The sequence below is a fragment of the Carassius gibelio genome, chromosome B6 (genome assembly GCF_023724105.1).
Source record: "Carassius gibelio isolate Cgi1373 ecotype wild population from Czech Republic chromosome B6, carGib1.2-hapl.c, whole genome shotgun sequence".
Lineage (NCBI taxonomy): Eukaryota > Metazoa > Chordata > Actinopteri > Cypriniformes > Cyprinidae > Carassius > Carassius gibelio.
Window position 1 is genome coordinate 22,592,400 of NC_068401.1, and position 21,968 is coordinate 22,614,367.

A 21,968-nucleotide genomic window follows, 5' to 3' on the forward strand; every position below is an offset into this window, starting at 1 on the left:
AAGGTTTGCGATCTTCCATTAAATTGGGCAGAAGCTACAACATTCCTTTTAAAAATATAGTGAAATTGACATTGACTTTTCTCTCCTATGTGGCTGAAGAAGAAATTACATACAAATATGTTTCTTGAGTGACTGTGGAAGCCTGAATATAAAAGGTTTTCACAAGGCCAACACTTCATATGTCAATAAAAACGTAATAAAACACTTCACAGAGAACAAAACACACACACACAAAAAAAGTATTAGGGTCGATGCGCAAATAATGTTAAAAGCAGCAGTAAATAGCAGCTTATAACCCTAGCTTAAAATTCAAGTGGTATGAGTTGGACATTTAAAAAAAAAAAATATATATATATATATATAAACGCAATAGAAGACCAACTTTAAATGTAAGGCAGCAATGAGCTTATATAATATATAATTTTAAATCTATATAATACGTATGCAAATAGTTTAAACTTAATTATTTCGTAACAAATATTTAGTCGGTCTGTCCATGTGGCTTGACATAGATATAGTTTTAATCAACTGTAATCCATTTATTTCTTCACCTAAAAGACCAAAGCATTTATTTCAGATCTCGTGGGCTAGTGTACACTAATTCTAGTTGTCTTACTCATTAAGAAGCAAATGGTAAATCTCCAATTAGCTATGGTGGGTGTGTTGGCGAGAGTACAAAGTGAGGATGGTTGACGCGTCAGCGCAGCAGAAGATGCACTGCGCAATCGCATTAGCTTCCCGTACGATATGAGCTGCTTAGCCACCGCCTTCCATCCTTCCGAGCTGCCACCCCTTCGCCGTCTTCCCAGTCCTCTCCACCCCTCAGCATCCCAACCGTGCTACCCACCCCTCAGTCTCCGATGCTGCATGAAGGATTTCCCCCTCTTCCCGCGGGATACGCACTAAAATCGCTCTCATAATAATGGACTGCGACGCTCGCTGTAAATTGACGCTCTAATGACATTTTATTTAGACTTCAAATATGAATCATGCGTCTGATATTCCATCTGTGTCTGCTCGCTACCATATTTCTTTCCGTGCCATCTTCTATCGCCTCAGCCTCAACGGGTAAGTACAATGTTGATCTTGCGTAACTTTATTATTTACATAATGCAGCGTCTTTATTGGATATTTGTTATACATTATGTTGGTATTTGTGCAAGGTGTTTTTCCAGCGCCTTTTGTTGCAGTAGGAAATCCCAGCTAAACACGCAGGTTCCCTGTGTAGGCTTTGATTTGATTTACGGTGGTTTATACGTGTCAATCTATGCAGAGGGGGGTAAAAGCTTTTGAAGGCCTCTGTATGGGTTGACAGCCCCATTAGTGCGGTGCCGTATGGGAACATGGTAAGGACTTAGTGAGGCGCGCTGAATCTTAATTCGATTACCATGGCAATAGATTATTATTAGCTGACATGATGCGCGTCTAAAGCTTTTACAATTCAGATATCAGATGTCCAAAGATGCAGCTGTTAAAGTTGAGAGAGAAAAAAAAATGATATGGTTATGTTTTGCCAATAAGTGTCTCTTATTTCTCTTCTGCCTGTACTCATATCATGTCTAGCCCTCTTGTCTTGAATGTGTAATCAGATTTCAGTGTTTTATTTGGTTATCAGCCGTAGCGCCTCTGTTCGATATTCTGAGATCTGCATAAGGGAGATCTGTGCGCAGCTTCTCTGCAGCATCACAGGGCTGCAACTGCTGGCACACGTTCATATATAATTGACGGGATCCCTCTCTGAGATGGAGACTGTAAAGCAGTAAACAGCTTCCTCCTGTCCTGCAGTTTCCAGCTCCCTACATAATGAGGATCTCAGGGGTCAGCACATGTCTGAGACCCGGCGAGAAGCCACAGCAGCAGCACCGGGCAATTCCACGGGAAGAGAAACCGTAGACTATGAGGTCACCATCACATATCCCTCCCGGCTCATCTACTTCTTAAATGAGGAGTCGGAGAGCACGGATCATGACCTGGACACTCGGGCGAGGAACCAGGCCGGTGATGGACAGGTGAGACATGGGCTGTCTTGCAGTGTATAGATCCACAGCACTGCATATTGTAACCCCCACCAAATTCAGATCTTCAACACTCAACCCACTAAGAGCTGCTGGGAATGGTGCAGTATATTCAAACTCTCAGAGCTGATCCAGGTTCACCGGCCCTCCCTCACAAATCTAACACGCTTTTCGCAAAAGAAGCAGTTTTCACTCCCCCCACTCTCTGTACTGAACAGCCGTTGTGGGATTGCATTGTGCACACACTTTCACTTTACTTTTGCCAGTGCAGTATTTTTGCTGTAAAACAGTGCAGCTGTGTGATTTATGATGCTCTAGAGCAGATGTTTTAACTATAGGTGCACTTAGAGAGATCTGTTCACTGAGAGTGTGATTTAATGTGTCTGAAGGAATTAAATTTTCACAAAAAGATTTTTTGAATAACATTTGCATGCTTTGGATATGGCAGGTTGGATAAAGTAGCATATGTTTGTTTTGTGAAGTGTTAATGAGCCCGTTTGTTTCCCTGACCGCAGGTTGTCCACCTGGCCCAAGCAAGTTTCCAGCTGGACGCCTTTGGCACCACATTCATTTTGGACCTTACTTTGAACAAGTAAGTGTTTGTGTGTATTAATAGTAAAAGACATATTTGGTTCCAAAAACATGAATTTGCTCTGTTGTTTAGTTAAAAAAAAGAAAATAGATATATATTTTTCTCTTTTGCATTAATAGGTGCATGGGGATTTCTAATCTTGCTAAATTTCATTATTCTATTCAGTCATCTCCTCCCTGACAGCACCTTTACATTCAAAGTATTTGTTGAAAAGTAAAGAACGTGGTTTAAACATTGTGCTGTGTTAAAACTGTCAATGCTGCATTAATGTACAGCATTAACCTATGGCATTTCAGCTAACAGAGAACATTCTCACAACTTTGGCTAAAATTTTGGCAACGTTCTCGATGTTATCAACAAACATTCTTCCAGTTACCTTAATATAATATTTGTTCAAAGTCATCTGGTCTTAAACAATATTCTCAAAATGTTAGCACAGCCACATTATTTATACATCTCTAATGGAACGTTTTTCTGAAACATTTTAACCGGTTGTGTGTCAAACTATTTTAAACATTAATATTCATTAGTTTCAGATGGTTCAGAGAACATTCAAAAGTAATTTTTTTATTACTTGCAAATGCATTGTTACATATATTTATTTAGCAGATGATTTTATCCAAAGCTAATTCAAATGAGAAATATTACAAGCAGTTTGTCTTATAGCCAACAATACTCTCAGTATGAAATACCAGGTTTAGTAGAAAGCTAGGAAACAAGCTAGAGCGACGGTAAATTGCTGACAAGAGGAGAAAGTATTTTTTGTAGTAAGTGCTTTGGTTGTGGAAGTGCTTAAGTGCTTGCGGAAATCATCTGCTCTTTTCAAAATTCAGAAACACAAATATATACTGTATATAAATAGACAATACCAGAGATTTTAACTGTTTAAAAGAATTAAATACACAATTTTTCTTTCTCCTGTGGAACACAGAAGAACATTTATTTTTTAATGTCTTAGGGTTTCTAGTCCATAAAATGAAATGCAAAATGGTCCAATGTTTTATCCCATGTAATGTGCACATCATTTCACTTAGTTGTTTAGATATACTTAAACACATTTAAGTCATAAGAATTATTATTGCTGTCTTCTTTCTTTTTGTGAGATGAATTATATGCAAATAATATGTGTCCATTTTTGCAAGCTAAAATGCATTTAGGCTGATTAATTGTCAGCTTGTGAGTTATAAAAATAGGATCATCTGTAACAGTAGACGTGTGTGTGATCATGAGATTAAAGGAGTTTTCTTTTTCTGTTTTCTTCAAAAAAATGGTTTGGAACATTTGATGGTGAATTCAGCTAGTGATGCTGTTGTATATACATTTCTCAAACAACATTCATATAGCCACAATTTGCTATTTCAAATGCACATTTAATGCATTTTATGTATATTAACTATGCTTTAACAAACCCATGTGGCAGAATTTCTGATCCACTAACAGCCTGGAGGTCCCATAACTAGTATAGCTGATACAGAAGACAGTATTCTCCCAATGCATGCTTATTAAGCACATAGGTGCTTGGGATCCAGGGCTGGAGCTTTATTGTTGTGTTGTTAGATAATTAATGCAAGATTGCCCCTTTGAATTCTGTCTTTCACTTTGATTTTAGTGATCTGCTCTCTTCAGATTATATGGAAATCCACTATGAGAAAGACAAGCCCGTTCTCTCCAGGGTAAGACACAAAGAGCACCAAATATCAAACAGACCCCTGAAAATAACTACTACATAGCAGTGATGAATGTGTGTTTGTTTAGGGTGGGGAACACTGCTACTACCATGGCCGCGTGAGAGGAAAAGAAGACTCCCGTGTAGCTTTATCCACCTGCGACGGGCTTCAGTAAGAAACCTTGCTTTGTTTAAAAGTGCATGTGTGAGATAAAGAGAGCATAAGAGAGAAAATCTGACCTGGGGACCTACTGTGAGGCCAGATGGCAGTTGGTACACATGAAAAGATTTGAATGTCATCATGTTAGCGTGTGCTTGAGTGTCACAGAGAGCAGCCAAGGGAGAGAACAGAGTTAGTAAAGCACGCTTGTGGTTTCCGTCTTGTCACTTGACAAGTGATTCGACTTTTTTCTGTCCTTGTTCCTGTATCCTTTTTCCGATTGCCATCCCTGACTATCTTTTCCCAACCCCATTCTTGTTCTTCACTCTTCCAGTGGGATGTTTGATGACGGTGATTTTGTCTATCTCATCGAGCCTCTGAAACAGACTCACACCATGGTAAGATCACATCATTATAACTTATCCTTTTTGATTTGATAGCTCGTCTGCAAATTTCACTAAATGTGTACCTTTTAGGAAACAGAAGCACGACCCCACACTTTGCGCCGAACATCTTCGCTCCATGTGACCTCTCTCCCAGGTGACTGGGGTAAGTGTGCCAAGGCCTTGGTAATAGAAATATGGTGAGATATTTTATTCACACCCTTATGTCCATGGTTACCTTATGTCTGTTTTCCTCAGCTGCTGATGACCCATTTGAGGAAAAAGAAGAGGTGAAACGTATTTTTGCTAGCATGCCTTGGCTAAAGAGAAGGAGGAAAAGAGCTGTAAGAAATGACTCGCAACCTTTTCCATGTGCTCTGTTGTTTCAACGGGAATGCTACCTCGTACTTAAACGTTATGCTTTCTGAAATGTATAATTTAGATTTTATTATTTTCCAAGATGCCGCGTAACGTTTTTGAGGAAATGAAGTATCTGGAAATAATGATTGTCGCTGACCACAAAACGGTGGGTTCATCCACAACACATTACTGTACAAGCTTCCTGTATGAATTAGCTTAGTCTGAAAATGTCTTTTAATATACATTTCTGAATATAAAACACTGAAATTGTTGTAAGTGAACTGTTGAAATGATCCACTAGAGGTCACTGAATACAATTGTTTTTATATATTTGACATACTGCAGAACCAAAGATGTTCAGAATACTCCTTAAAACTTATTTGTATTTTCATCTCTTGTTTTTGCAGTTTAAAAGGCATAAGAGTAAAAAGCATACCAGGAACTTTGCCAAATCAGTTGTCAACTTTGTAGATGCTGTAAGTTCATAAATTTATGGCTGCAATAATATTTCCTTAATAGTCGCCCAATTTACATTCATCTTAATCTAAAATTCGAATGATATTCTCTTTAGATTTTTAAGGAGCAGCTGAACACGCGTGTGGTATTAGTTGCTGTGGAGATTTGGACTGACAGGGACCGGATTCCGCTGAGCGTGAAACCATTGGAAATGTTACGAGATTTTTCAAAGTATAGACAACAGAACATTAACATCAATGCTGATGCCGTGCACCTCTTCACGTGAGTCGCATTCTCTTGAATGTATAAGTTCTGGTAGCTTGGTGGTTAAAGATGTTGCCCAATAACAGAAAAGATTTGGTTCAGTTGTGGATGTGGAAGAGTAACTGAGAAACTTTACAATTCTGAATATGTGTGGGTCATTCTCAGGAAATGTGTGTGCTAAGATAATGCCGGACAAACATAACAATATGTCATTTAACAGTGATTAGTGTATAATGCAAAATATAATGCAACTTTAAAAATAAAACTCAATTTCTATGACTGGAGGATCAGCCAATTTGCATATCCTTATTCATCAGCATTAGAGTTACATCTAAATATATATATATATATATATATATATATATACACACACACACACACACACACAAGAGTTTCTTTTACAGTCTTTTTAAGTTTATACTGGGTCAATCGTTAGTGCATCTGTTTTGGAAAAATCATAGTGATTGATTTTTTATTTTATTTATTAAAGCAAAGGAACACTGTTCAGTACAATGATGTTAGATAAGCCATTATGCTTGTCTGATAACATGTAATCTAAAACCTTTGAACTGTAACACGGCTGACGCAAAGCATGTTTTTAATGACACAGATTCCTAAGAATGTAGCTGAATACCATTGTTTAGTAATATAGTTACAAAAAAATGGGAACTAGTGACAATGATAAAGATCTCTTTCTGCTTGCAGGAATGTGACGTTTCATTACGGTCGGAGCGGTGTTGCGTATATTGGTGGTGTGTGTTCCAGAGAAAGAGGAATTGGTGTTAATGAGGTAAGGTTTACACAAGCAGCATTCTGGGTATACAGACTAGGCAGTTTGCTTCAAAAGCTTACCTTACAGTCAGTCTAAATGACAAATCAAGCGTGATCTTACCTCTGCTGTGATGATGCACTGCTGTTTCTCTTCCTGTGCCTTTCAGTTTGGTAGCACATGGACAATGGCTGCCTCTCTCTCTCAGAGCTTAGCACAGAATCTGGGTATCCAATGGGATCCTCTGACCAGGAGGAGTAAGTTTGTTTCACCTCCTGCTGTCGAACTACTGGATTTCTTACTTTTTACTGTAAGAGTTTAGGCTTTCTCACTCACTCTTGTGTTCTCTCAGAGGAGTGCGGCTGCATGGAGTCATGGGTGGGATGTATAATGGAAGACACTGGGTATCGTTGAACACACACATTATTCTAGCTTCTCCTGACTACCTGCCGGGCATTTTAGCTCCTAGTTTCCTGTCATATCTCTTGATTTGCGTAGGTTTGTTTTTCTCTGTTCTCCGCAGAGTGCAACACCCGCGCAGGTTTTCCAAATGCAGCATTACTGACTACAGGAACTTTCTTCTAAGAGGTGGTGCTTCATGTCTGTTTAACAAACCCAACAAGGTAGGCTTGAAAATATAACACTCAACATTTTCACCTGCATACATGTGCAGTGGATAACAACATCATGTTTTTCACAAATATGTGCTTACAAAAAACCACCTCTATTTTTTCAGCTAATAAATAAGCAAATGTAAATAAGTGTTTTTTGTTGTTGTTTTTTCTTGAAAATTTACTCACTGTCGGGCCATCCAAGATGTATTAAATTTCTTTCTTATTTTTGGAGAAATTTAGAATTACATCACTTGCTCACCAGTGGAGCCTTTGCAGTGAATGGGTGCCGTCAGTCCAAACATCTGATTAAAGTAACCTACAAGTAATTCATACAATAGTCCAATAGTCCATTAATTAAGCAAAAAGCTGCATGTTTGTAGTAAATCTATCATTAAGATGTTTTTAAATTCAAACGAGCCATCTATCCATAACATTGCTTTCACCATTGAAAAAGTCGTCTCGCCTGAAACAGGAGAGAAATATGCACAGATCAAGCACCACTGACAAGCAAAAACAGTACAAAAGAGTTCTAAACAAATATATCAGTAAATGTTGATGTTAAATGACAACAGGCCGTGGACTTGTTTTACTGGAAGATAATTTATTATGGATTATAAACTCATTTTGGCCAGAAGTGATGGTTAAAATCTCTAAATGTTGGATTTGTTTCTTATTCAAACATGGAGCATTTCATTTCACAAGATGTTAAATGATGGACTGGAGGTGTGTGGAGTACTTGTGGATTATTGTGATGTTTTCATCTGCTGTTTGAACTCTTATTCTGACGCCACCCATTCACTGCAGAGGATTCATTGGTGAGGAAATAATGTAATGCTACATTTCTCCAAATCTGTCTAAATCTTGGATGGCCTGAGGGTGAGTACATTTTGAGCAAATGTAAAATTTTGGGTGATCAGTTTCAAAATGGGGCGTGTCACCTTTATCACGTCTATCGCAAATGTTACTCTTATACATTCTGCTTTCTTGGTGTGCACATCTGTTTATTAATATCGTTCTTGGAGAAGGGTCTGGATGCAGACTTGCACTTGCACGCTCAGACACGCCCTTCCGCAAGTGATGTTACTTGCAGTCTTTATTTTTTTTTTTTTCTATTTATTGATTATTTTTTGTTTGAATCTCTATAAACATTTTACAACTGTAGCCAGGTGATGAAAACAAGAAATAAGAAACTGAATTACAGTGTCACTTGCAGTCGACACGTGTACACTCCGCTACCTTCAACGTCACTTGCAATCAAGTGCAAGTCTGAGAGTGCAAGTGCAAGTTTGCAGCCAGACCCTCTTGGGGCATTTTTGTGCTATTTTGGGATCTTACACTCCAACTTATCTATTTTTGGATCTACGTGCCTTTCTTATTGTTCTGTTCATGTACCTGCAACCCACAAAAAAAACAAGGGTCTTCAACAGAAAGCTGAGACTGAAACACTGAAGCAGGTTTGATGTCAGTGACATCAAATGTCACCAGTTCTCACGTGTATTGTGACTGTCATTGACATCAAACAAAAATCAAGTACTTACAGTCATCATATATTATACATGACCCTGGATAACCTTGTGCTTTGTGTTGGCAGCTCTTTGAGGCTACAGAATGTGGGAATGGTTATGTGGAAGTGGGAGAGGAGTGTGACTGTGGGGCTCGAATGGTAAGCACTTTTTTTTTTTTTTTTACATAAATAATATTTCTTTACAGACAATAGCAACACATAATATTTTTCTAACCATTTTTGGTCTGTGTGCACATATTTTATCTGGTTCTGCAGGAGTGCTATAAAGACTGCTGTAAAAAATGTTCTTTGTCTAATGGAGCGCACTGCAGTGACGGCCCCTGCTGCAACAACACATGCCTGGTAAGACACTTTGCTTTTGCCTCACTATTCATCATAACCTCCCCCATCCTCAACTACTGAGTATCTCATAATGAACTGAACAGTGGTTTCTCTAAATCCCTGTCCCTGCACCTTTTTCAGTTCTACCCACGCGGATACAGCTGTCGATATGCTGTGAATGATTGTGACATATCAGAGACTTGTTCAGGAGACTCAGGACAGGTCTTGTTATTTCTTTTAAATTCTATAGTTTTTTCTCTTTTTTTATGTCAGCAATTTAAATGTGACATTAGAAATATTAAAATATTTTAAAAGAGGACATTTAACGTTCTAAATGGTTGAACAGAAAGAAAAGCATTTCCACAGAACCACATAGTGAAAGTTTACTTCAGCAAAAGCAAAATTTGGGTAGAAGAATTATCCCACATTTTACAGCCCATTAAAATGTAATGGTGATTCATATGCACAATTTCTGACATTCCCTTGAAAAACAAACATTGCAAATTAAAGGAATGTTGTTTTTTTATTTCCTTGCATTACACAAATTGAAGTGAGAGTTCATTTGATGAAATGTCCAGTATCTGATTCTTCCTGTAAATAATATTTGTATTAAGTCATGGCTAAACAATAGGGCACAACTGGCACCATTTTCAAACAAAAGGCCACTAATTAATTTATGCAGAAGATGCTACAGTTTCTACATGACAATCACAGGGATGATGGTGCTTCGCACAATACACCCCCAAGCTTCACTATCTGCAGTAACAGCAGGCATGTTATTCACTAAATGACAGCCTGCCTGCAGTTTTAACACTTGAATAACAAAAATCCAGTTGTCAGCTGCTATCCAGTAACTAAAGTAAATCTCAATAAATATCATAAAAAAAAATACTGAAACATAAATAATGCTGATCTAAATAGTAAAAACTATTTTATTTAAATTATTTTTTATCATTGAATCAGAAATACTTTGTAAATATCTTAGTTTTTCTTACAGTGCCCTCCTAATCTTCATAAGCAAGATGGCTACTCTTGTCAGCTCAATCAGGTCAGAGATATAAATCTATTTAAATACATGGAAGACCAACATTTAGACTATTTTTGATCAATCCCTCTACAAATTGTTTACCACTATTCCAGGGTCGCTGTTACAGTGGTGAATGTAAGACCCGGGACAGTCAGTGCAAATACATCTGGGGTCCAAGTGAGTGATGCTGATTCCTTCAGAATGCTTCAGCTGTTCTTGCCAAAGAAAGCACCTTAAATAACTGCAATCCACCCACTCTGTCTTTCAATAAATGCTTGCTTGTTTCCTCTTTTTCTTTTCTCTGTCTAACTCCCTTCATTCTTTCTGTCTGTTTCTCTTCTCTCAGAGGCTGGAGGGTCAGAAAAGCACTGTTATGAGAAGTTAAACACAGAGGGGACAGAAAAAGGGAACTGTGGGAGAGATGGAGACAAATGGGTGCCCTGCAGCAAACAGTGAGTCAGTTCCCCCAATTATTTGGAAAGCAGGAATATACAGCACCATGAAACATTAATATGGTACAGAACCAGGTCAGGTCTAGATGGCAGCTCTTGTTTTGCAAATTTCTTGGGCATGAGCTTTGCATGTGATTCTTACTGTCGAAAATGATGGAAAACGTTGTGTCCTTTTATGTTTTCTGTAGGTACACGAGGTGATGTTAGAATTAGGGCTTCTCGACTAAATATTAATTTAAGGCTGAACCTAATCACAGTGTCATTTGCAGACTTTGCATGGAAGAATTTAACTTTCATCATTGCTCAACAAGTAAAATAAAATAACAAGTGAAGTACTGTCATTTGTGCAGACCTTAATGCCAAGAAATTGAAAAGATACATGTGAAATGTAAGAGTATTTACATTTATTACATTTAATTTCCTGTGCATTTTTTGTTAGGAAATATAGAGACAGAATGTTCTTGTGTAAATTCAATTCAATAGCGCTTTTTACAATACAAATCATTACAAAGCAGTTTTACAGAAAATTAAGTTTCTACAATATTTAGTAGTAGCTTATAAGCGGTGACTGTCAGTTTATGTGGATATGACAGGATTTTTCAGAAAAATTAATACAAGACGTAGTCAACCAGACGATTGACATTATTAACAGCAATTATTATATGGTGCAATCATACTTGTAGCAATATTTGTTAGTTCTGTATATTGTTTCAAGGTTAGCATCATCTGGGGTCCTCTGAGGGGTCAGCATCATCTCTTCTCAGGTGTTCTGGATTCAAACTGGAGCTTGTGTAAATCCTAGTTACCACCGTGACAAAACAGAGAAACAAATACAGCCATCATAAGCATAGCTGCTGTTCCGACAAAGTAAAATTAATTAGTTTAACCAAAGATAAAGAATAATAATGCGCATTTGATCAGATGCAACTGCAGTCACAAATTATGAGATGCATTATTCGAATGCTTGGTGAAAGAGATTTTTTAATCTAGATTTAAACAGAGAAAGTGTGTCTGAACTCCTTTAGTGTACTTTGATATCCTAGGAACTACCAAAAGTCCATCATTTTGTGACCTTAGGAAACATGATGGATTGTAACGTGGTAGAAGACTTGTTAGTTATGCAGGATCTAAACCATAGTCCAGTCTAGAGGTCATGAATGCATGAGCTAGCTTTTCTGCATCAGAAACAGGTAACATGTTTCGTAACTTAGCAATGTTTCTAAGATGGAAGAATGCAGTTTTTGTAACATGGTAAATATGGTTTTCAAAAGACAAGTTGCTGTCTAAAATAACACCCAGATTTTTGACTGTAGAGGAAGTAACAGTGCATCCGTCTAGTTGCAAACTGTAGTCTACTAGATTCTGTGTACTGTTTTTTGGTCCAATAATTAATATCTCCGTCTTATCCGAATTTAATAGGAGAAAATTATTGGTCATCCAATCTTTTACATTTTTAACACACTCTGTTAGCTTAGATAATTTAGAAGTTTCATCTGGTCTCGTTGAGATATATAGCTGAGTATCATCAGCATAACAGTGGAAACTAATCCTCTATTTTCTAATAATATTACCAAGGGGCAACATGTATATTGAAAATAGAAGAGGACCTAGGACAGATCCTTGTGGCACTCTGCATTTTGTGCATTTTACTGCTGTTAAATGAGATGACTCCCCATTTAAATAAACAAAATGGTAGCATTTGGACAGGTAGGATCTAAACCATCTTAGAGCCTGCCCTTGAATACCTGTATATTTTTGTAATCGATCTATGAGTATGTCATGATCTATGGTGTCGAAAGCAGCACTAAAATCAAGTAAAACTAGCAATGAGATGCAGCCTTGATCTGACGCAAGGAGCAGGTCATATGTAATTTTAAAAAGTTCAGTTTCTGTGCAATGGTGGGGCCTGAAACCTGACTGAAATTCTTCATACAGATCTTTTTATTTTTTTTTTTGCAGGAAGGGACACAATTGAGCAGACACAACTTTTTCTGAAATTTTAGACATAAATGGAAGGTTTGAAATAAGCCTATATAATTTGTCAGTTCACTTCTATCTAGTTGTGGTTTCTTAATAAGAGTATTTATATCCAGCGGCTTGAATGGTTTTGGGATGTGACCTAAAGATAACAACGAGTCAATAATATTGAGAATCGGTTCTTCGGCTATAGGTAACAACTCTTTCAGTAATTTAGTGGGTACAGGATCCAATCAAATGAGATTTGACCATTGCTAGGTTGATCAAACCCCTTAGATGTACATTTTTTATCTGAAATTTTAAGCTTCACAAAAAAATATTTTGCCAAATATAGCAATTTTAGCAGCATTAGCATTCACTATCCAATGGGCAAACTCTGAGACACTGAAACCCAAATCAAAGTTGTTTCGTAGGTAAAGCAAAGTGCTGGTCTTCACTCTGAAACATGCAGCACAACAGTCTCTACTTGTTTTATTATTGATTAATATTCAGATTTATTATGCATCCCCTTTTATTTGAATTTTGCATTAGATTAGGTTAATAAATAGTTTTATATCAACCAAACCCCCTGCAGTTCTCGTATGAACCCCCAGGGGTTCACAAACCCCCATTTTGGAACCTTCCAGTTAATAAACCCTATCTTTACCATTACCAGTGATGTGAATGGGTATTTATTTGTGTTAAGAGCCTTTTTTTATTGGCATGATGTACTATCATGATGTGTTTTCAGAAGTTACTGATAATATTGGAAACAACTTGAGCTCTGTGGGTGTAAGGAAATGAGAAAAAGCAAGGAATGCTTGCTAAATGCTGTATGACTCTATATGTGAATACCACATGGAATTTGCAGAACAAAGGTAACAGTCTAGACATGATCACATAACCTTCTCTAACACCTTCCAAATCTTGTGGGTTTACAGTGATGTGTTCTGCGGGTACCTGCTGTGCTCTAACATTGGGAGAATCCCAAGGATCGGGACCCTGAAAGGCGACGTCACTCCCACCACATTTAACCATCAGGGGCGACTGGTGGATTGCAGGTCTGTTCCTGGATCTCTGCAAATATTCGCCCTTTATACTTGAACAAAACTCTTAAAATATTCTATTCATTTACCATAGTGGGGGACATGTGCTGTTGGATGATGACACTGATCTAGGGTATGTTGAAGATGGTATGCCATGTGGCCCCTCGATGATGTGCCTTGAACAGAAATGTCTACCCATCTCCTCCCTGAACCTCACAGCCTGTCCGTCTGGCCCAGGTGGCCGAGTCTGCTCTTCTCACGGCGTGAGCGAGCTCCATCTGACACTCTCTGCTGCTTAGATGAATCTCACACCACAGTCAGCCTTGTTTTCCAACCCACTCAAACCCACTTACAACATTAATCTTTTTATTCAGACTTTTAATGTCAGGGATTTAATTCCTCCCCGGCATTCCATTTATATCCAGAGGAATGACAATCTATTCCATAGCAATCGAAAATAACACAGCTACACAAATGTTCAGAAGTCTCCGGTCAGTAAGAAATTAATAGTTTTATTTGGCAAAGGTGTGTAACATTTATCAAAAGTGACAGTATAAAGGCTTTTTACACAATATTTCTAAAAGATATTACAATTTTTATTGTTGTTTTGAACTTTCTATTCATCCTTTAGAATCATGTATTAAAAAAAGGAACAAAAGTATCACAGTTTCCACTACTATATTAAGAAGCACAACTGCTTTCAACATTAATAATAATTGATTATTATTTTTATTCATAAGACCTAAAGAGAAACATTTCCAATTAAATTCAGATTTATTTATAAAATGATTTTTCAGCACATAACATTTAGAAATACTTTTTATTTAAAGTGGCTATTCTTTAAATATTAAGCCGAGGCTAACAGGCTTGCGTTTATCATCACTGTGTTACACATCATCACACATGAGTTTTTTTTCCCACTCTTTCAGGTGTGCAATAATGAAGCAACCTGCACCTGTGATGCTACATGGGCAGGAACTGACTGCAGCATGCACGACCCCCCAAAAGAGCCGCCCGTCATCGAGGACCCAGGTCCCAAGGGTGTGTGACCTCTCTTAAGTCTTTAAACCTAAAAAAACACTTATATATGCCTTATACAAGAACTTACAGCCTAATCCTCAAATGCATACACACCTTAACTCCAACCCACTGCAAAGCCACTTCCAAAGATCACTGCTTTTTGTAGGTGTCCATTTTGATATTGTGACTTTTTCCACTGATAAGACTTTTACAAACACTAGTACGTTTTTTTTTTTTTTTTAAATGGGGCCTTGAGTGACATTTTATCTGCTGAATCACCCCTATTTCCTCTGCACAGTGAGCGTGGCCACAAACAGGCTGATAGGGGCAGTGGCAGGGACCATTCTGGCCCTGGGGGTGATTTTTGGAGGCACAGGGTGGGGAATAGAGTAAGCACCTCTTAACCCTTTAATGCCACTCCCCCAGCAAGAGGGAGATCCTGTGATCCCCTGTGTGTGCGTGTGTATGTGTGGTTGTGTGTACGTGTTCTCCCAGTGGCTTTGTCCGTTGTGTTGAATGTAATGGTGCCTTGTAATTTTTGTTGTGTAATTGGACTGATTGATTGGTATATCTCTTATTTTCTCCTCTCCCTTGGCTGCTATTATCATGGATATTTTTATTATCACCCTGTGTTAATGGAGTGTTGCGGTGCTTCCCTTTCTGGTCCATGTGGGGTATTAACATAGAACAAAAGATTCAAAGCGAGAAAAGAGGATCAAGAATGAAGAACATGACGAGGAGGGTGGAAAAACATGAAATGACTTGGACTGACATTGACATAAGATGCCATAGCGTCTTTTAACGGACACAAAATCCCTTCAGAACTGGCCCACTTTCTGAGCTGAGCTAAATATTCCACTCTAACTAGGCCCGACATGCGTGTGTGAGTGGGTAAAAGTTCACTGCAAGTGTGTTTGTGGGTTATCGTTTCTTTGTGTGTTGTGTGTGCGCTCGTCTGTACATTTGTTTCCCTCAGTCCTCTTTTGGTAGCGTAGCTCAAAACACCTTGGTGTTTTAAGAATTTACCCATCTTTGATTACTCCCCTGTGCCAAAATCTACAGCCCCTGAATTCTCCACACCCATGTCAAATAACATCCCACACACACACTATGCTATCAAGGGTAAGTTGAGCGTAATCTACCCTACGGATTCCCATCCTGAGTAAACACATGACTGAAAGAGTGTATAACATAAGTGAAGTCCAGCATTTGATGTGTAAACCCTGCATGCTGTGCAGGTGCCCCTGCAGCTTACATCATGTTTCTCTCCCATCATGCCCTTCTACAGGTCCTAGCGCCACCAACCTTATCATAGGCTCCATCGCAGGGGCCATCCTGATGGCAGCCATAGTGCTGGGGGGGACGGGATGGGGATTTAAGTAAGAGCTGCACCGCATGCTTTTTATTGCCTGCCAGCCTGGAACAGGCTCACTCACACTTAAACATACACACTCTCATATACATATTTGCATACATGCATACAACACTTACCACTACACACTCACCTTCACACAATAGACAAGGGCCTGGGCTTCTGCTACAGACAACAGATTCCAAAACTAGGTCATCATTTAAAGTGCCAAATTCTGAGCTACATCCTATGATACAATGCTGAGGGACGATATGTGTAATTTGTATTTTTTTTTCTCTTCTGTATCAAAATATGTAATTGTAAATTTCTTATATGTAACTTTTTCTTAAATATGCTAATTCGTTCTTTACAGGCGACAGCAGATGGTAGTTTAGCTAATTAGCACATGCTAGCTAGATGTTTAGTAGTTGAAAAACTGACAACTAATATGATCAGGCTACATCTCTAAAACACAGAATTCCAGATTTAGTCTAGGTCTAGTTATATAACCCAGTTGGTTTAGCACTCTGTAGACTGTAGCAGAACCTCGTGCTGTCTGGCCCATCGCTTGACATGCATGCGAGCAAAATGGTAAAATGGATACTGAGCAAGATGTTTAATGACAGTTATGAATTAACATCAGTATCAAAGAGAATAATGTGTAGTCTTTTTTGCTAACTACATGCTAACATTTAAAACATATAGACTATGATATTAGTAATGCCATGACCAGTTTTATGTAGTAAGGTGGGAACTTTTGGAAAAAAATATCATTGTATGCTTAAAACTACACTATGTAACTTTTTTTTTTTCGATTGCAGCATAAATCCATCTTCAAAACTATACTTTGCCTTACTTTGAATCACTGTATTGTAAACGGTCGTGACAGATTTCACGGGAAAATGCATTATTCAGTCATTCATCTGTGCGTGTATACATTGTATCCGTATAAATAAAACAAAAATGGTCAGACTACAACAAAGGAACCTCGTACTGAAAAGAGTTTGTGATTCAAAATGAAAGCGACAGTGTCCACACTAAAAACAAATCAACACTTGCTTAGCAATCCACATATAGGTTTAGTTTGCGCATTTACTGTGCATTGACTTCACAAAACAATATTTATGTTGCTAACAATGCCAGTGTCTAAACCAGTTTCTACTTTGGTCTTTTAGATAGCATACTAGTCAGCTAGCCACTGTTTTGCCTTATCTCATTTGAATACCAGTTATTGTCTAATGTCAGCATTACCAATCTTTTTATAATCTTAATTTAAAGGGAACCCCGAGTATTAAGATTTTTATGGCTTAAAGGGATAGTTCACCCAAAAATCAAAATTATGTCATTAATAACTCACCCTCATGTCGTTCCAAACCCGTAAGACCTCCGTTTATCTTCTGAACACAGTTTAAGATATTTTAGATTTAGTCCGAGAGCTCTCAGTCCTTCCGTTGAAGCTGTGTGTACGGTATACTGTCCATGTCCAGAAAGGTAAGAAGAACATCATCAAAGTTGTCCATGTGACATCAGAGGGTCAGTTAGAATTTTTTGAAGCATCAAAAAAACATTTTGGTCCAAAAATAGCAAAAACTACGACTTTATTCAGCATTGTCTTCTCATCCGTGTCTGTTGTGAGAGAGTTCAAAACAAAGCAGTTTGTGATATCCGGTTCGCGAACGAATCATTTAGTTCACCAAATCGAACTGAATCTTTTTAAACGGTTCGCGTCTCTAATACGCATTAATCCACAAATGACTTAAGCTGTTAACTTTTTAAATGTGGCTTACACTCCCTCTGAGTTAAAACAAACCAATATCCCGGAGTAACAGTACACTGACTAAACTGCTGTGAAGAGAGAACTGAAGAAGAACAACGAGCCAAGCCAGATAATTTATGTAGTAAAAAATACTAAAAAGTGTAATAATAATAATAATAATAAAAAAAAAACATTTCAAATTTCAAGATTTGTTACTTAAAAAAAAAAAACGAAATTTTATACATATTTTGAACTACGGCACCGTTACTTCGATGACGTCAAACGGTTGTAACTTGGAAAATAAAATACTGATACAATGCCACATTGTTGCTGCTTTTTGTCGTAAGTTTTTAGTTTAAGACAAGAAGAAGATGGCTTTGGAGGAATACAATTTAAGAAAGAGCCTTATCTTTGTACTCTAAACTTTATCTCTGATGCCTTTGATGCTGTTAATAGACCACTGGAGAAAACAAAGACATGGGCATTTAAGAAGTTTTATTTGTCACAGCTATCTTCCCATTGTTTTCTCCTCTTCTTATCACTAGTAAAGCAGTTGAAGACTTACATTGTTTCTCTTGTTGCCCTGAAAATTACAACGAAAAGCCACACAATGTGGTATCATATCTGTATTTTATTTTCCAAGTTTTATATTCCGAGTTCTGTTCAATTTCACATCATCAAAATAATGGTGCTCCCCACAGTTTAAAATGTGTATAAAACAATGTGGATTTTTTAAATAATGTAAATCTTTAATGGATTTTGTACCACATATTTCAGAAAGAAACACTATTTACATTATATCAAGCCATACAAGTCTTAATACCCTGGGTTCCATTTAAAACAGCTCTTTGCAAATAAGCTACTTACCTGCTCATAAGATGTATTTTGAGATATCCATATTTATTAAATTTCTTATTCTGGTTTATTATGTGGAAGTGCCATAACCCATCAATTTCATTTGTGCAGAACAGCAGAACCAAAGCACAACTCACCAAAAAATGTCCACCAGAAGTAACATTTGTTTTGATTCAGCAGCTAGAGGGCAGAAAGTTACATAGTGTAGCTTTAAAGATTCCAGTAAATGTTTGTAACAATCAATTTCAACAGCCTTTTATTAAAAAAACAGTATCTAAATGTAGATTAGCAACTGTTTGTCTAAGCACATGTAAAACATGTAAAAAAGTCTAATGGCCAGCTTAGACCCAACTATGAGCAAGTTCTAAAGCTAGCTTTGAGATATAGAGATCACCCGAGAGGACTTAGCTCACTGCAGCATGCACGTTTGCACATAGCATCTTGACTGAGCCCATTTAGAGTTTGCATGCAGACTGGCACCAAGCCAGAGCTAAAGCGGAGTGCTATCAGAGCATCGCACAAAGGCTGGGCTCACCTCAAGGGAAGGGAGGGGAGTTTGTTTGTTGTTTTCCTTGCTTTGAGAAGTGGGGTGGGTTGTTTGGGAGGGACGGGGTGATCAGGGATGACAACTTTCTGACCCACTCTCCTCGCCGTGATCTCTCTCTCAATCCCCCCTCCGTTGTCTGAAAGGGTGAGAGTTTGAACGGAGAGGGGTGGAGGTTGTGTCGTAGGCAGCCTTTGTGCCATGGCTGGCTGCCACACCCTCTTATCTCCCGGAAGGCCCTGGGCCACCCTGAAATCCTAGAACAGAGCAAGAGCCCTCACCCCCCACCCGGACTCGCCCGGCACCGCTGCCTTTACTGCCTGCTTCACAGAGACCTGGTACAGACACACGCGCTGCACTGCACCTGCATGCTACCCCAGTCACCCCCCTACACAGCGATAGTGGCGTCTCCCACCCAACCTCTCTATGGACAGGTGCATGTTAAACTGCTGGGATGCCCCACATCAAGCCACGCTACGGGGAGGTTGTGTCAAACCCCTGTTGTTGTTGGTGTTGTTGCAGTTCTTGTTGCCTCTCTTGTTGTTCCTGGTGGTATCGTCGTTGTTCATGTTGTGGGTGTGACGTCCTTTTCTGACCCTCGATGTTGTACACTCTTTCTTGCTGTTTTCTATGTCTATGTCCATGTTTTCTCCCAGGAGGTAATGTTCTTTTTCCACACCCCTCGTTGTCTTTCTAACACATACTTACCCGCAGTCAGAGGAGGGACACTCTGTTTCTCCTTGTCGCTGCAAAGAACTGCTGTTTTTACCCGCCGCAACCCAACAGCGACTAAACATTATGGATAGCTTATGATAAATAATTTGAATTGATCAAGAAGTTAAAGAAACAACTACGTGGTTGCTGCGGGTTAAGGCGGTAAGATGGGCAGTGAATTGTATGTTGATGTCTCTGGCATTGCCTGCACTAACCCCCGTCTTGTTTGTTTTGTCCTGTTTGTCCTCATCATCAAGAAATGTCAAGAAAAGACGATATGACCCTAACGCCAGTGCCATCTAAAGAGACTAAGAGAACTGCATCCTTGCCTAGTGTGCCCCTGGGTTCAGTCAGAACCCGCCGGACTGTACCCCTCTCCTGCTGCTGACGCCGCTGTCAACAGTGTTGGTGTTACTTGAATATAAAAGGACAGAAAGCAACAGAAGAAAGGGACAAAACAGTCGAACATTTTTCATCTGAAGTCACATAGAACTGCTTCTCTAGCGCTGCCCGTTCCTTTTCATCCACACTGAGGCCATTTAGCAACCCTGATAACTGGTAGTGGATGGTACCACTCATCGGGACATGACTTTAAGTTTACACGACCCGACCTCCAGTTCCGATCCAGGCATGACCAGCTTCAGCTGTGGACCTCGCATGGCAGAGGAGGGACACCAATGCAAGACAAACATTGTTAATTAAAAAAAGAAGAATGATTTAAGTTCCAGTAGGTTGGTAACACAGGTCCATGTGTTTCAATGTGCTAAATGACATTTCAAGGCGTAACTTTAAAGTTTTTAATTATTTCAGCATGTTATAAATTGCAGGCATTTTCTGTAGTATTAATGAAACAAATAAACCCAAAACAAAAAAAATAATCAATCCAATTGGCCATGAAATCACCACTGTTTTATATATATGTGTGTATATATATATATATATATATATATATATATATATATATATATATATATATATATATATATATATATATGCCTAATGAGGTCAATTACTGTTCCCCTTGAAAAAAAAAAAACAAACTTTAATCTGGCTTGGCCCTGTAGGTCGGCCATGACCTGAATGTCATCACTGGCCAATCAGAGAGCTGCATGATGTAACTGCACTGGGGGCGGAGCCCACACACCCTGCTGCGCTTTTCAAGGTATCTGCATGTCAAAGGAAAAACAGTTATCATTTACTTACTATGCAAAGGGAAACATTGCACAAACCTTACGGTTTGGTAAAGAATTCTCAACTGAGACTAACAATGAAATCGATCTCAAGCTAGCTGATTATTAATAAGGCAGTCTTTTATATGCTCGGCCATCTATGTTTGACATTATAATAAGCTTCTGATAACGTAAAATGAATGTTTCTATGAAAATCTCAGCTTCTGAAAATGAAAATGTCATTGTCATCTGTGTGGGACAGCATAATTGAGGCACTTGTGATATTCAAATGATATTATTAATAGAATGGGGCTGTTTCGATAGAGGGAGCCACTGGAATAAGAGCAGAAAGAAAGGGTGTTTTTCTATACCATCATTGATCTACACCTTCAGGTTTTTGAACTCATCTTCTAAACCCTGAGCCCTTTTACAGCCATCTCATGTTCCCATGGAAACATTGCCAAAACTACAAATAATGATAATAAAGAACTTGACAAAAAATTTCATCAAGCATGTCATCAGTTCAGAAGTCTTCCGTTTAGTACTCTCAGTTTTTCCTTTTTATTTGGTAGACTTTGCAATCACACTGAAATTTTAAAACACTCCATATTAAAAAAAAATTTCAGAACCCATAATAAAAAATGGTTATTTATTGTCCAGCAGACTGTTATAAAATAATGAAATGTCTGGTATTTTTTAAAAAAATCTATAAAAAAAGCATATAAATTTGCTATAAAATCACATTAACTAGGCATGAATGATATCATTTATCACTCGATATTAGATTTTTTCTAAATTTAATGTTAATGGTATCAGTGTCCAATATTGACTTCTGCCTATATTAGTTTTCCCTACAACATGTCTTTCAACTTAGATGCACATATGAAATGCTGAAAATGTTTTTTTTTTCTTTCTCTGCTTATCTCAGGGTTACAAATGTTCATAGTTGTAGT

The 21,968-nt window shown here is 38.2% G+C and overlaps 1 protein-coding gene across 5 annotated transcripts; it reads left to right on the top strand.

Moving 5' to 3' along the window:
• The first annotated feature begins 727 nt into the window (after positions 1-727).
• adam23a (ADAM metallopeptidase domain 23a) lies at positions 728-21,521 on the top strand. 5 transcript variants are annotated; one of them, XR_008154284.1, is made up of 27 exons: positions 729-1,068; positions 1,786-2,009; positions 2,531-2,607; positions 4,217-4,280; positions 4,363-4,445; positions 4,768-4,831; positions 4,910-4,982; positions 5,075-5,160; positions 5,277-5,342; positions 5,584-5,652; positions 5,748-5,914; positions 6,602-6,686; positions 6,835-6,922; positions 7,018-7,069; positions 7,189-7,288; positions 8,871-8,942; positions 9,060-9,146; positions 9,267-9,347; positions 10,123-10,173; positions 10,266-10,329; positions 10,499-10,604; positions 13,502-13,621; positions 13,701-13,869; positions 14,536-14,647; positions 15,915-16,005; positions 19,279-19,470; positions 20,104-21,521. XR_008154284.1 is itself a non-coding variant. In XM_052558999.1 (26 exons), exons 1-26 carry the CDS (start codon positions 990-992, stop codon positions 20,147-20,149), a joined length of 2,376 nt encoding a protein of 791 aa, XP_052414959.1. In that variant the 5' UTR covers positions 728-989; the 3' UTR covers positions 20,150-21,521. The 5 variants fall into 5 exon arrangements, 4 of the variants coding, with proteins under 4 accessions (XP_052414959.1, XP_052414961.1, XP_052414960.1 ...); XM_052558999.1 differs by lacking the exons at positions 15,915-16,005; positions 19,279-19,470 and adding an exon at positions 14,925-15,015 and having other exon boundaries at positions 728-1,068; XM_052559001.1 differs by lacking the exons at positions 19,279-19,470; positions 20,104-21,521 and adding an exon at positions 14,925-15,015 and having other exon boundaries at positions 728-1,068; positions 15,915-15,968.
• Positions 21,522-21,968: the final 447 nt, after the last annotated feature.